The 15838-nt window shown below is 40.7% G+C and overlaps 1 protein-coding gene across 1 annotated transcript in view; it reads right to left on the bottom strand.

The window, feature by feature from the left end:
- LOC117522548 (chondroitin sulfate synthase 1-like) overlaps positions 1-15838 on the bottom strand; it is a 138528-nt gene that overhangs the window by 108977 nt on the left and 13713 nt on the right. The window contains exon 2 of the mRNA XM_034183989.1: positions 10016-10511. Coding sequence (XP_034039880.1) covers positions 10016-10511 — 496 coding nt within the window. The remainder of the gene's footprint in view (positions 1-10015; positions 10512-15838) is intronic.

The following is a 15838-nucleotide window of genomic DNA, read 5'->3' as shown; positions in this document are numbered from 1 at the left end:
ATTCGTCGTTCATTATTTGGTATAACCAGGACGAAAAGCTAATCTGTCTAGCAGGGGAAAATATCTACTAGATATGTCAAAAATTTCTCTACCCCTGGGACTGCATTTATATATCGCTTTTCCATCTACATCAGATGCAGAAAGTGCTTTACAATTATGCCTCACATTCACCCATTCACACAACCACATCAGGGTGAATGCGAGGCATTATTTGTAAAGCGTTTTGAGCGTCTGATGGAGATGGACAAGCACTATATAAATGCAGTCCATTCGCCATTTACACCAATGTCAGGGTGCTGCCATGCAAGGTGTTCACTACACACGGGGAGCAACTAGGGGATTAAGGACCCTGCTCAAGGGCCCTTAGTGATTTTCCAGTCAAGCTGGTCTCAAGTTGTTGCTGTACTTTTAGCTGCTCCCAATCCTCTGGTCTCAAGCCCAACGCTATTGATAACATTTTATTGATACTGATGCCATTATCGATTCTGCTTATTGAGCTGATTCCTTATTGATTCCCTTATCAATACCGCCTGTAAATGTTCCGTGTACTAAAAGTAGATTTTACAGGTTTTCTATGTCAATAATATTTTATTGAGTCTTAAAGTAAATAAATATGAAATTGGTCACAGGATCCTTGATCTCTGGACATTAATACAATCTGTGCATGGTGGATACTAGATCTCTGGACACTGAAAAAGTAACTTAGTTACTTTACTGATTACTCAGTTTTAAAAGTAACTAAGTTAGATTACTAGTTACTTTATCAGTTACTTTCAGCAGCTGCTGACAACACCCCCTGCCACCTCAACATGAAAATGATAACCTGTTTTGCCAATACTCACTTTATAGTCACCCTTTCTCACACCCTGCCTACCTACTGTTTGCCCTGTTGCCCTCCGTGAGATGCTACAGGTCAACAAAGATCCACACCAGCAGGCTAACAAACAGCTTCTTCCCCTGGGTCATATGTACTGTAAATACCCATGGATAGGGCTGGGTACCGAACGTCGGTTCTTTTGTGGCACCGACCAAAATGCTTCAGCAGTACCGAGTATCGAAACATGCCTCATCTTTCGGTGCCAAGTTTTGGAACCCAGAGGTTAATCGTGTGCAGGAAGAGTGGTCCACAGCCATCCTCCTCTCAGCATTCAAGTCCACCTGTGGATGTTATAGAGCACGAGCAGCCTGATTCAAAATCTCCATTCCCAACTCCGCTTCAACTGCAACTTAATACGTGCATCGTTTTGAAGCAATGAAGCACTGTTCCGACCCGCTGCTTCAGTTCTTTGCTTCGCTACCTTTCAGAAGCGGCAAATCCGCTTCTTAACCCCTCTCAGAAGCATTAAAATATGTCAATCGTGGTTCACTTTTTTGTGGATTTAAGTCACTAACTGGGACTCCTGTCTTGTTTAGTATAGGCTCTGGGGGGGGGGGGGTCTGCTTGGTCTAAAAAAGTAACCGTTACTGACTGCCACAATTATTTTTCCTGATTTCTTATAGAGTTTCTTAAAGCCAGAAAGTTGCCATTTCAAATAGTTTTGTGTCATGTCTGTGATCTGCTTTTTTTTCTACAAAATTAAACAACTGAATGAACATCCTCAGAGGCCGGTGATTCCATAATTATTGCCAGGGGTTGTAGGAAATTATCTTAGATTTAAAAAATAACTTTATTCAACCAGAAGATGATCAAATTCATTGAAGAAAAAGGAAGTCCTTTTGCTGCTGGTGCATGCACAAAACTATACAACTTTGTAACTAACTAAAGAGGTCATGACCGATGACATAAGAAATCACTTGCTTAATGCAGTCCAGAAAGGGAAAGAAAGGTACCTGACATTCAGTAAAGAGAGGTTTATCCAGAAAACTATTTGAATCAGTGATTGCATTCATCGTGTAAAACTGAAAACAATGAAAGCTATCCACAACAAGCCACAGAAGACGACCAAACAGGCTGTGAAGGAGATGAATATATACCTGACACATCATGGAAAGCCCTAGAACCACACTGGACAGTTGTCTGTTCATGTGCTAAGTGTGCAAGGTCAACATGTCTCTGCAGGTCGGCTGAAGCTGAATGTGTTAAATTCTGTCATTGCAATAAAGCACCAAAAAAAAACAAAAAAAAACAGGTGTATGAACCCCTTGGGAATGCAAAAAAAAAGACTTCTGCCTCTTCTTGCTAAGAACAATCCAATATTGCCAATAATATACTGGAAACTATGCAAATCGGGTAACATCTAATAAGGCTGAAAGTAATGCCATTTAATCCCTTGATGTGAAAAACCTATATCTAGAGTCCAAAAATAACCTCCTATTGCAATTATTTGTTGACTTACAGCTTTATGAGTGAATATGGTAAAATCGGCTTTTTGGGGGTAGGGGTGATCTTTGTTTATATTGACCCCTCTGTCACCCTACACAGCATGGGAAACTAAATCTGAATTACTTTTTCACTAAAGAACCACAAAAAGATGTTTTTGACCAATTTTGGGCCCCTTATCATTGAAAATAAATTTGTAGGAAGTCACCAAACTTTGAGTGACTTTCAAACTGAAAGTGATTTTTTTCACCAAAATTAGCCAAAAATGTCTGTTTTTCGTGCAAAAAAAAAATGAAGGAGGACATTGAAACATGCTGAAAATGTTTAAGGTATGTGTAAAGATGCTGAATAAAGTTATTTTTTTAATTTAAGATAATTTCCTAGTTTGTCAGTCCATTAAAACTGAATTTTGTCATTTTTGTCACTCAACCTTGATCACATATTGGACTGTAGAGAAAAAAAACGTACCGGGTATGAAAAGGTTCACCAAGTTTTTTTGAAACCTCTCATCATCATATGTAAAATAAAAATACCAAGTTTGGCTGTAAAAGAGAAATGTACACAAACACCCCCCCCCCCCGAACCAGGACTAGTTGCAAGAGAGAAACATTCCGTTCAAATAGCTCCAAACGCTGTGTGGCTCTCTGCCGAGTGAGTCACATTAGAAAGATACAGTCCTGTCTGAATTAATAATTTCAAAGCGAATCGCCGTTTAAATCAAATGACACCTCTTTCCAAACATTATAATAAAAACAATAAACTGCAATTGATCAAATGTTTTTTTCCTCCCAAAATGAGACATTCTGCGCCGATGTGCAGCAGCCAGCTGAGCTCAGCTCAGATTCTATAGAGAGACATTGAAAGGAAATGCTTTTGATAAAAACTACAGAGTGTTTTCAAGTGTTCTTCTGCACTGGAAATTATTTGTTGCTTATTTTTTTCTTTAAGAAAACTGCTTGGAGTGGATAATTACCAAAGCTGAAAAATAAAACTCAAGATCTGTACTATGTGTAATGTAATTTTCTTTTTGTTAGAATTGATCTCATAAAATTGGTACTGAAAAAGTATTGTTCAGGAACCGGTATCGAAATTGGTACTGGTATCGAACATTTTTGATTGATAAAATGTATTTATTTTAGGTGGGTGTTTAATAAACTTTAAACAATTTTATTTTGGTTGTGCGTTTAACCAAGTTTCTTCAAAAAAAGGGGGTGGGCTTATATGCATGACCATGGGCCCTCAGATACGCGAATACGGTAAATATATATATATATATATATATATATATATATATATATATATATATATATATATATATATAAAAACACACACACACACACACACACCATTTCAGTACTTCGATGCCTGTGGAAAGACAACTAAGACATAATACACTTAAATGTCACTAACACAACATGTCTTTTCCACATTAATAAAAAGTAAGTCCCTTTCGCTGCTCCCTTATTTTCAATCAGGATCGCCACAGGAGATGCAAGATGGATCTGCATATTGATTTGGCAGACGTTTTACACCGGATGCACTTCCTGATCCAACTCCACATTACATGGAGAAATGGGCAGGGGTGGGGTTTGATCCGGGAACTTTGCATTGACACCTCACATTCACCCGTTTATTTGAAACCAAGCGCACTGACTACTCAGCCACTTAAGACAACAGACAGCGACGATGGGGTGGCGGGTGATGAGATGCTGAGATGTTATGTTGGGAAATAGACTTGAGATCTGCCTGTGTGATAAAACATTGTTTCAAGAACTACAAGACCAACTTCTTGTGTTCAGGTTTAGCCTGAGGAAGCCCGGACATATTGAGAACCACGTGCCTCCTGACAGAAACAGAGTGCATAAGTGCTAAGGACAAATTTCACCATATGTATGGACATGTTCTGTATATTAAGATGAACTATACTACATTGGACAGGTAAATACCTGCTAATATCTTGCTTGCACAACACCTTGGCCTTTTGCACACCTGTATTTTGCACAATATTTCTGTGATGCTGTTAGATACAGTTGTAGTGCTTTTTAATTTTGTTCTTGTTATATTCCCTAGCCTACTTTATTTAACCCCGGGATCTTTTGAAACCTAATTTCATATTGTCATGTGGAAGCATATATGGGATGACAAAGAATCCTTAAATCCTCGAAGACCCTTGTTCTCTTCTTCAAAAAGGTTAGAGGTGAGTCAGAGCACCTTCTGCTCCAGTAACACCAGAGAGACACAACATCATGAGTAGCCAGAAAACGATCATTTAATGGATTAAAGAAGTTAGATTAGATATGAATTTGATCCCTGTCCGAGGACACAGACAGGCAGCATGAGCTGCTGCTTCTTTTTTTTAAGGCGCCATTAAAAAAAGTTTATCGTTCTTGACATCAGAAAAAAGTGATGAGGGAGGGTGGATTTTTTTTTTTTTACTTTGCATTTTGCATCACTACTTAGCTTCATAGTGGAGTAGAGCAGAGAAGGATTTTCTTTCACCAAAACAGATCAAATCCAGGCTTGCATCTCAGATGAAACTTCTGGCAATTTGTAGCTAAACTTTCAGGTCTTCTTTTTAAGAAAATCCTCCTCTATACCACTTCATCATGAAGACGGATAACTGGTGATACAAAATGCAAAGCTTGCACTGTGCATACTTTCTTCAATCACAGCCACGTAAGCCTATAACTTCTTCTGGGTTGTCTGGGTGTCTTGGTGGCTTCCCTCACTCTTCTTCTTGCACAGTCACTCAGTTTTTGCGTCTACCATGCAGATTTAACACAGAGTGCCATATTGTTTGTATTTCTTTGTAATTGATGTAAATAAAGTCCAAGACATATTCAGTGGCAGCTTTCCCATCAGAGAGCCTCGTCCACAACTATCACAAAAGACTCCAAGCTGTTGTTGATGGTAAAGGCGCAATAAACAGTATTAAGAACAGGGGTATGTAAACTTTTGATCAGGTTCATTTGGGTAGTTCTCTTGTCATTTTGATTTAAAAAGAGGAAACAGTTGTTTGACAATAAATGGCTTCACCCAACCACTAACCATGAGTGAAAAAAAGTTTTTGTGTTGTCATTCATATTCTCTTAAAAATGGCCAAAAAAGCAAAAATTCTGCCAGGGTATGTAAACCTTTGAGCACAACTGCATGTCCTTATGTGCAGATGAATGGAACGCTGACATCAGTGTGTGTGTGTGTGTGTGTGTGTGTGTGTGTGTGTGTGTGTGTGTGTGTGTGTGTGAGTGCGCGCGCGCACATGAACGGGTGAATGTGAGGTATCATTGCAAATCTCTGAGTGTCTGCTGCCGATGGAAAAGCTATATAAAAATGCAGTACATTTACAACTTACAGTATTTTCTGGAGATCAAACTGAAGAATAACGGCATGCTCAGGAAGATAAAATGTGACTGCAGCGTCTCAACATGGTCTCACTTTACACTCAGTCCGAGCTGCTGGTTAAAAACAGAAGCTGAACACTGCATTTCTCACCACAACCTGTTTCAGATGATGGAAAAAAAAAAGTCTTTCATCACTCCGAGGTCACACTTCCTGTCATCTCACACGTTTATTTGCTTCACCTTCAAAGAGCGTTGATTCCGGTGAGCAGCAGATGCGTCAGTGACACTGTCATGTCTGGGCACGTCTCATGAGACGCTCACGGGAATTAACTCAGCCACGACAAACACACAACATTCAGAAGAGTTTCTTCTGACTCTGTTACAAGTGTGTGGTGGTGGGGGGGGTGTCGCAGCATGGTATAAGTGTGATGCAGTGATCTGGTTGGGTTTATTGTCTTTTCCAGCAGCCTTCAAAGGTGACACTAGCACAAGTCTTGACAACAACTGAATGGCACGCGTTCCAGCAGGCACCGACCGGGCAAGCAAACAAGTGACAACAAAACGTCTTCACCACAGCTCCAGGCACCGCTTCCTTTTTTTGGCATCACCTCCATCCAGCGGTGGCACTATAAGCAGAACCGTCAGTCATTTCATGACTCAAAAAAGCACAGACGGAGATGCAATAAGGCACACATGGCAGAAAGTCAGAGCTCAATGAGAGCCACTTTAATGTCCAAACAAAACAAGACTCTGTCCTGCAGACATCACAGCACTAAACACAACAACATAGGTCAAAGGTCACAGCCCAGGACTAGCATGCACAGGTGACCCTTTGTTATTTTATTAGTAATGTCAGCATCTTTGATTGATGTGATCTTAAGTGTGATGAAAGGCACAAAGGGTTTATAGTGCGTCGCTCACATGCAGACCTGTGCATGGTGCAGACCTGTGCACAGTGCGGCCCTGTCAAGTGTCGCATCAAAAACGTAAAGCGTCTCATTGAAAATGATGCTTTTTAGACTGATCCGCAACGCTTCTGCTGTGGCTGACGCTTCAGGTGTGAACAGCCCTTTACAGCATAGGATGTGCAGTGTGATTAATGTATTCATTAAGGCAAATAAAATTAGAGACCTCAACTTGTTTTTAAAGCTACAGTATGTGGGCTTTAGTGCTGTCTTGTGGTGACATTGCAGACTGCACTATGCAGTTATTCAATGTCCCGATTATGCCACCAGCCATGCCCCCCCCAAACACACAGAGTTCTCGCCAGAGGTGGATTGGCCATTAAGAGTTTTTCCTGGTGGGCCGATGCCTGCCCATATTTTTTTTTTTTTTTGTTAATATAAACAGACTTTCTGATGCTTGCTTTTGTTTATCATTATGTTGTATGGGGGTTACTTTTGGCATGTCTGTGTTGCAGCAGACCGGGAGGTGCGAGGCGATGTGTCCCTGCCTGCACGTGTGTGTAGTTGGCACAGGGGCACGGATAAAAGTTGCCAGCCGTTTTGCTGCGCTCAAACGGTCTTTGGTTGTCCCGTGTTTTAATGCTCAACATGCCTGCAATGAACCCTCACTGACTCGGTTACACTGGTGGCAGCAGTGGGATTGCTCTCAAGCAGCTTGTCACTCATTTCCATGTACGTACTGAGCTGTTAATTTGCTATGTTGCCATGCTAGCTTAGCTTCCTCAGTATAGCTAACTCTCTAATGAGCGCGGTACTTCAAAGACTGCTGTGGCGATGTTGCAGACATGTGGCATGGAGACGAAGACCTGCTGAAGCCCTACAAGGTGTGGACCGCCAAGAACTCGTTTAGCGGAGAAATTAAGGTCGACCTGGCCACTCCTTTTGCTGTGCGCATCACTAGTTCATATAAATGTTTAGCCTCCCCACCCCATCCCACCCCTTTTCCAACTTTGGGTGTAAGAGATTTTCTGGATTTTTTTTTTAGATTCTGTCTCTCACAGCTGAAGTGTACCTACGATAAAAATTACAGACCTCTCCATTCTTTGTAGGTGGGAAAAATACTTATTCCCCCACTGTATAATAATTGATCAACATATTGATTTATTCTGCCTTACAGAAACCTGGTTACAGCAGGATGAATATGTTAGTTTAAATGAGTCAACACCCCCGAGTCACACTAACTGTCAGAATGCTCGTAGCACGGGCCGGGGCGGAGGATTAGCAGCAATCTTCCATTCCAGCTTATTAATTAATCAAAAACCCAGACAGAGCTTTAATTCATTTGAAAACTTGACTCTTAGTCTTGTCCATCCAAATTGGAAGTCCCAAAAAACAGTTTTATTTGTTATTATCTATCGTCCACCTGGTCGTTACTGTGAGTTTCTCTGTGAATTTTCAGACCTTTTGTCTGACTTAGTGCTTAGCTCAGATAAGATAATTATAGTGGGCGATTTTAACATCCACACAGATGCTGAGAATGACAGCCTCAACACTGCATTTAATCTATTATTAGACTCTATTGGCTTTGCTCAAAAAGTAAATGAGTCCACCCACCACTTTAATCATATCTTAGATCTTGTTCTGACTTATGGTTTGGAAATAGAAGACTTAACAGTATTCCCTGAAAACTCCCTTCTGTCTGATCATTTCTTAATAACATTTACATTTACTCTGATGGACTACCCAGCAGTGGGGAATAAGTTTCATTACACTAGAAGTCTTTCAGAAAGCGCTGTAACTAGGTTTAAGGATATGATTCCTTCTTTATGTTCTCTAATGCCATATACCAACACAGTGCAGAGTAGCTACCTAAACTCTAAATCCAAATCTTAGAAACATGGTGTCTAACCAGATCCTTACTCTGGATGGCATTACCCTGAGCTCTAGTAATACTGTGAGAAATCTTGGAGTCATTTTTGATCAGGATATGTCATTCAAAGCGCATATTAAACAAATATGTAGGACTGCTTTTTTGCATTTACGCAATATCTCTAAAATCAGAAAGGTCTTGTCTCAGAGTGATGCTGAAAAACTAATTCATGCATTTATTTCCTCTAGGCTGGACTATTGTAATTCATTATTATCAGGTTGTCCTAAAAGTTCCCTAAAAAGCCTTCAGTTAATTCAAAATGCTGCAGCTAGAGTACTGACGGGGACTAGAAGGAGAGAGCATATCTCACCCATATTGGCCTCTCTTCATTGGCTTCCTGTTAATTCTAGAATAGAATTAAAAATTCTTCTTCTTACTTATAAGGTTTTGAATAATCAGGTCCCATCTTATCTTAGGGACCTCGTAGTACCATATCACCCCAATAGAGCGCTTCGCTCTCAGACTGCAGGCTTACTTGTAGTTCCTAGGGTTTTAAGAGTAGAATGGGAGGCAGAGCCTTCAGCTTTCAGGCTCCTCTCCTGTGGAACCAGCTCCCAATTCGGATCAGGGAGACAGACACCCTCTCTACTTTTAAGATTAGGCTTAAAACTTTCCTTTTTGCTAAAGCTTATAGTTAGGGCTGGATCAGGTGACCCTGAACCATCCCTTAGTTATGCTGCTATAGACGTAGACTGCTGGGGGGTTCCCATGATGCATTGTTTCTTTCGCTTTTTGCTCTGTATGCACCACTCTGCATTTAATCATTAGTGATCGATCTCTGCTCCCCTCCACAGCATGTCTTTTTCCTGGTTCTCTCCCTCAGCCCCAACTAGTCCCAGCAGATGACTGCCCCTCCCTGAGCCTGGTTCTGCTGGAGGTTTCTTCCTGTTAAAAGGGAGTTTTTCCTTCCCACTGTAGCCAAGTGCTTGCTCACAGGGGGTCGTTCTGACCGTTGGGGTTTTACATAATTATTGTATGGCCTTGCCTTACAATATAAAGCGCCTTGGGGCAACTGTTTGTTGTGATTTGGCGCTATATAAAAAAATTGATTGATTGATTGTACTTTGCGATTAATCCACAGCTCACATGTGCCAAACCCTAGGGGGGAGGGAGGAGCGGCCTTATGGATCAACTATTATCTATTACTCCACTATATGCAACATCTTTGAAAACGTCAATTCCAACTGGGAAGCTGAAAATGCCCTATCAGTCCTTCTGTCTGGATGTTACATCACTTAACTCATGGCTGCTTGAGATTCCACCTATGTTTCTACAAAATTCCTCAAATTGTTACATCCTGAATGGTATTTAACAAAGTCTAAAGTCTACAACACAACTGTAGAGTGTTTTTGGAGTGAGGAGCATGATGAATGATGTTAAAATGTTCAGCACATTTGCACTGTAAACAGTTTGAAAGAAATTCCAAAAGTAATAGATTAGTCTTGAACTCAGCCGTGGTCTTGCCTAAAACATGTTGGTTCTGGGGTTAAGGAAACAAACATGGCCCAGGATGTCTTACCTCATAAGACCAGACACACTGGACCCCTGCAAATCTCCGGACACAGCGGCCCACCTCCACATCTTCATGGGTGGTATACATCTCCTGTAGGCACTCCCGGATGTGGGGAACCATTCTCTTGAGAACTTCCCGGCTCATGATGACCCCTGGCCCCCCCATGCAGAAATTTTCCCCAGGCTCCAGAGCCAGTTTCCCGAGCTCGTCCCGGGCTCCCATGCCCGTCTGTCCCAGGAAGATTGCTTCGCTGCTGTTCAGGCTGCGCAGAAAGATTTCCAGCTTTTCACTTTTAATGTAGACGTCATCGTCCGCCCTCATGAACCACTCATATTTGTCCAAGTAGTGGTCGTGCATGTATTTGAGCATCATGAAGGACTTCTTCTGGGGTGGATAGGAGTCGTCCACGTTCCTCAGAGCGACTATTGGAATGGGTATGGAGGTGTCTGAACCCTCACTGGAAAAGAACTCCACACGACCTGGAATCGTCTGTGCCCACGTCCTGCACAAATCACACAAACACACAAGGATCAGAAACAGTACATAACGCTGTTTGCTGGTGTCAACGGAGACATTACCACATAGGAAAATAAATAAATAAAACAGTGTTGTCTGCAATTTACCTCAGAGAGAAATAAGCTGTGACAGATCAAATACAATCACAGAAACACCGCCAGAAAATTTTTGAATTGTACAACCCCAATTCCAATGAAGTTGGGACGTTGTGTAAAATGTAAATAAAAACAGAATACAATGACTTGCAAATCCTCTTCAACCTATATTCAATTGAATACACCACAAAGACAAGATATTTAATGTTTAAACTGATAAACTTTATTGTTTTTGGGCAAATATTTGCTAATTTTGAAATGGATGCCTGCAACATGTTTCAAAAAAAGCTGGGACAGTAGTACACTCAACAAAAATATAAACGCAACACTTTTGGTTTTGCTCCCATTTTGTATGAGATGAACTCAAAGATCTAAACCTTTTTCCACATACACAATATCACCATTTCCCTCAAATATTGTTCACAAACCAGTCTAAATCTGTGATAGTGAGCACTTCTCCTTTTCTGAGATAATCCATCCCACCTCACAGGTGTGCCATATCAAGATGCTGATTAGACACCATGATTAGTGCCTTAGACTGCCCACAATAAAAGGCCACTCTGAAAGGTGCAGTTTTATCACACAGCACAATGCCACAGATGTCGCAAGATTTGAGGGAGCGTGCAATTGGCATGCTGACAGCAGGAATGTCAACCAGAGCTGTTGCTCGTGTATTGAATGTTCATTTCTCTACCATAAGCCGTCTCCAAAGGTGTTTCAGAGAATTTGGCAGTACATCCAACCAGCCTCACAACCGCAGACCACGTGTAACCACACCAGCCCAGGACCTCCACATCCAGCATGTTCAGAAACAAAGAAACAGAAGTGAAGAAACAAAGTGGAAAAGTGTGCTGTGGTCTGATGAGTCAATCAATCAATCAATTTTTTTATATAGCGCCAAATCACAACAAACAGTTGCCCCAAGGCGCTTTATATTGTAAGGCAAGGCCATACAATAATGATGTAAAACCCCAACGGTCAAAACGACCCCCTGTGAGCAAGCACTTGGCTACAGTGGGAAGGAAAAACTCCCTTTTAACAGGAAGAAACCTCCAGCAGAACCAGGCTCAGGGAGGGGCAGTCTTCTGCTGGGACTGGTTGGGGCTGAGGGAGAGAACCAGGAAAAAGACATGCTGTGGAGGGGAGCAGAGATCGATCACTAATGATTAAATGCAGAGTGGTGCATACAGAGCAAAAAGAGAAAGAAACAGTGCATCATGGGAACCCCCCAGCAGTCTACGTCTATAGCAGCATAACTAAGGGATGGTTCAGGGTCACCTGATCCAGCCCTAACTATAAGCTTTAGCAAAAAGGAAAGTTTTAAGCCTAATCTTAAAAGTAGAGAGGGTGTCTGTCTCCCTGATCTGAATTGGGAGCTGGTTCTACAGGAGAGGAGCCTGAAAGCTGAAGGCTCTGCCTCCCATTCTACTCTTACAAACCCTAGGAACTACAAGTAAGCCTGCAGTCTGAGAGCGAAGCGCTCTATTGGGGTGATATGGTACTACGAGGTCCCTAAGATAAGATGGGACCTGATTATTCAAAACCTTATAAGTAAGAAGAAGAATTTTTAATTCTATTCTAGAATTAACAGGAAGCCAATGAAGAGAGGCCAATATGGGTGAGATATGCTCTCTCCTTCTAGTCCCCGTCAGTACTCTAGCTGCAGCATTTTGAATTAACTGAAGGCTTTTTAGGGAACTTTTAGGACAACCTGATAATAATGAATTACAATAGTCCAGCCTAGAGGAAATAAATGCATGAATTAGTTTTTCAGCATCACTCTGAGACAAGACCTTTCTGATTTTAGAGATATTGCGTAAATGCAAAAAAGCAGTCCTACATATTTGTTTAATATGCGCTTTGAATGACATATCCTGATCAAAAATGACTCCAAGATTTCTCACAGTATTACTAGAGGTCAGGGTAATGCCATCCACATGTTTCTAAGATTTGTGGGGCCAAGTACAATAACTTCAGTTTTATCTGAGTTTAAAAGCAGGAAATTAGAGGTCATCCATGTCTTTATGTCTGTAAGACAATCCTGCAGTTTAGCTAATTGGTGTGTGTCCTCTGGCTTCATGGATAGATAAAGCTGGGTATCATCTGCGTAACAATGAAAATTTAAGCAATACCGTCTAATAATACTGCCTAAGGGAAGCATGTATAAAGTGAATAAAATTGGTCCTAGCACAGAACCTTGTGGAACTCCATAATTAACTTTAGTCTGTGAAGAAGATTCCCCATTTACATGAACAAATTGTAATCTATTAGACAAATATGATTCAAACCACCGCAGCGCAGTGCCTTTAATACCTATGGCATGCTCTAATCTCTGTAATAAAATTTTATGGTCAACAGTATCAAAAGCAGCACTGAGGTCTAACAGAACAAGCACAGAGATGAGTCCACTGTCCGAGGCCATAAGAAGATCATTTGTAACCTTCACTAATGCTGTTTCTGTACTATGATGAATTCTAAAACCTGACTGAAACTCTTCAAATAGACCATTCCTCTGCAGATGATCAGTTAGCCGTTTTACAACTACCCTTTCAAGAATTTTTGAGAGAAAAGGAAGGTTGGAGATTGGCCTATAATTAGCTAAGATAGCTGGGTCAAGTGATGGCTTTTTAAGTAATGGTTTAATTACTGCCACCTTAAAAGCCTGTGGTACATAGCCAACTAACAAAGATAGATTGATCATATTTAAGATCGAAGCATTAAATAATGGTAGGGCTTCCTTGAGCAGCCTGGTAGGAATGGGGTCTAATAAACATGTTGATGGTTTGGATGAAGTAACTAATGAAAATAACTCAGACAGAACAATCGGAGAGAAAGAGTCTAACCAAATACCGGCATCACTGAAAGCAGCCAAAGATAACGATACGTCTTTGGGATGGTTATGAGTAATTTTTTCTCTAATAGTTAAAATTTTGTTAGCAAAGAAAGTCATGAAGTCATTACTAGTTAAAGTTAATGGAATACTCAGCTCAATAGAGCTCTGACTCTTTGTCAGCCTGGCTACAGTGCTGAAAAGAAACCTGGGGTTGTTCTTATTTTCTTCGATTAGTGATGAGTAGAAAGATGTCCTAGCTTTACGGAGGGCTTTTTTATAGAGCAACAGACTCTTTTTCCAGGCTAAGTGAAGATCTTCTAAATTAGTGAGACGCCATTTCCTCTCCAACTTACGGGTTATCTGCTTTAAGCTATGAGTTTGTGAGTTATACCACGGAGTCAGGCACTTCTGATTTAAAGAAATGATCAGACAGAAGGGAGTTTTCAGGGAAAACTGTTAAGTCTTCTATTTCCATACCACAAGTCAGAACAAGATCTAAGATATGATTAAAGTGGTGGGTGGACTCATTTACTTTTTGAGCAAAGCCAATAGAGTCTAATAATAGATTAAATGCAGTGTTGAGGCTGTCATTCTCAGCATCTGTGTGGATGTTAAAATTGCCCACTATAATTATCTTATCTGAGCTAAGCACTAACTCAGACAAAAGGTCTGAAAATTCACAGAAAAACTCACAGTAACGACCAGGTGGACGATAGATAATAACAAATAAAACTGGTTTTTGGGACTTCCAATTTGGATGGACAAGACTAAGAGTCAAGCTTTCAAATGAATTAAAGCTCTGTCTGGGTTTTTGATTAATTAATAAGCTGGAATGGAAGATTGCTGCTAATCCTCCGCCCCAGCCCGTGCTACGAGCATTCTGACAGTTAGTGTGACTCGGGGGTGTTGACTCATTTAAACTAACATATTCATCCTGCTGTAACCAGGTTTCTGTAAGGCAGAATAAATCAATATGTTGATCAATTATTATATCATTTACCAACAGGGACTTAGAAGAGAGAGACCTAATGTTTAATAGACCACATTTAACTGTTTTAGTCTGTGGTGCAGTTGAAGGTGCTATATTATTTTTTCTTTTTGAATTTTTATGCTTAAATAGATTTTTACTGGTTATTGGTGGTCTGGGAGCAGGCACCGTCTCTACGGGGATGGGGTAATGAGGGGATGGCAGGGGGAGAGAAGCTGCAGAGAGGTGTGTAAGACTACAACTCTGCTTCCTGGTCCCAACCCTGGATAACATTTCAAATTGATTTTGGGAATCATGGACGTCATGTCATCCAGACAAAAGAGGAAAAAGACCATCCAGATTGTTACCAGCGCAAAGTTCAAAAGCCAGCATCTGTGATAGTATGGGGGTGTGTTAGTGCCAATGACATGGGCAACTTACACATCTGTGATGGCACCATCAATGCTGAAAGGTACATCCAGGTTTTGGAGCAACAAATGCTGCCATCCAACAACGTCTTTTTCAGGGACATCTCTGCTTATTTCAGCAAGACAATGCCAAGCCACATGCTGCACGTGTTACAACAGCGTGGCTTCATAGTAAAAGAGTGCGGGTACTAGACTGGCCTACCTGCAGTCCAGACCTGTCGCCCATTGAAAATGTGTGGCACAAGGGAGACCCCGGACTGTTGAACAACTGAAGTCATACATCAAGCAAGAATGGGGAAAGAATTCCACCTTCAAAGCTTCAACAATTAGTGTCCTCAGTTCCCAAACACTTATTGAGTGTTGTTAGAAGGAAAGGTGATGTAACACAGTGGTAAATATACCACTGTCACAGCTTTTTTGAAACGTGTTGCAGGCATCCATTTCAAAATGAGCAAATATTTGCACAAAAACTATAAAGTTTATACATTAAATATCTTGTCTTTGTGGTGTATTCAATTGAATATAGGTTGAAGAGGATTTGCAAATCATTGTATTCTGTTTTTATTTACAATTTACACAACATCCCAACTTCATTGGAATTGGGATTGTAGAAGCTCTGAGATGTGATCTGGGGCTATTCCAGACAATAAACTGCAGTGAGTGCAGCACCCATTTTGGTGAGGAAAAAAAACAATAACAATTTTCCTTATTCAAAAATCACTCCTCTGCCCTTATATTATATTCTGCCCTTACTAGAATGCAGCAGTTTTCTATCTTGGCAGATCGTTAAATCGGTCCATTGATAAACATCCAGGAGTTAGCAGGTACGTTTGAGATGTTCTTTTGTCCAATAAAAACACTGAAAACTCCTCCAGATTTTTTGAATCATTTCATGATATGCACTGCAGAGGTAGAAATATATAAATCCCTTTCAATGTTTCTTTGAGGAACATTATTTTTAAATAGTTAAATAATTCTCCCACATATTTG

The sequence above is a fragment of the Thalassophryne amazonica genome, chromosome 2, assembly GCF_902500255.1.
Source record: "Thalassophryne amazonica chromosome 2, fThaAma1.1, whole genome shotgun sequence".
NCBI classification, from domain to species: Eukaryota; Metazoa; Chordata; class Actinopteri; order Batrachoidiformes; family Batrachoididae; genus Thalassophryne; species Thalassophryne amazonica.
Note: the sequence above shows the minus strand (reverse complement) of the source record. Positions and strands in the feature narration are given on the sequence as shown.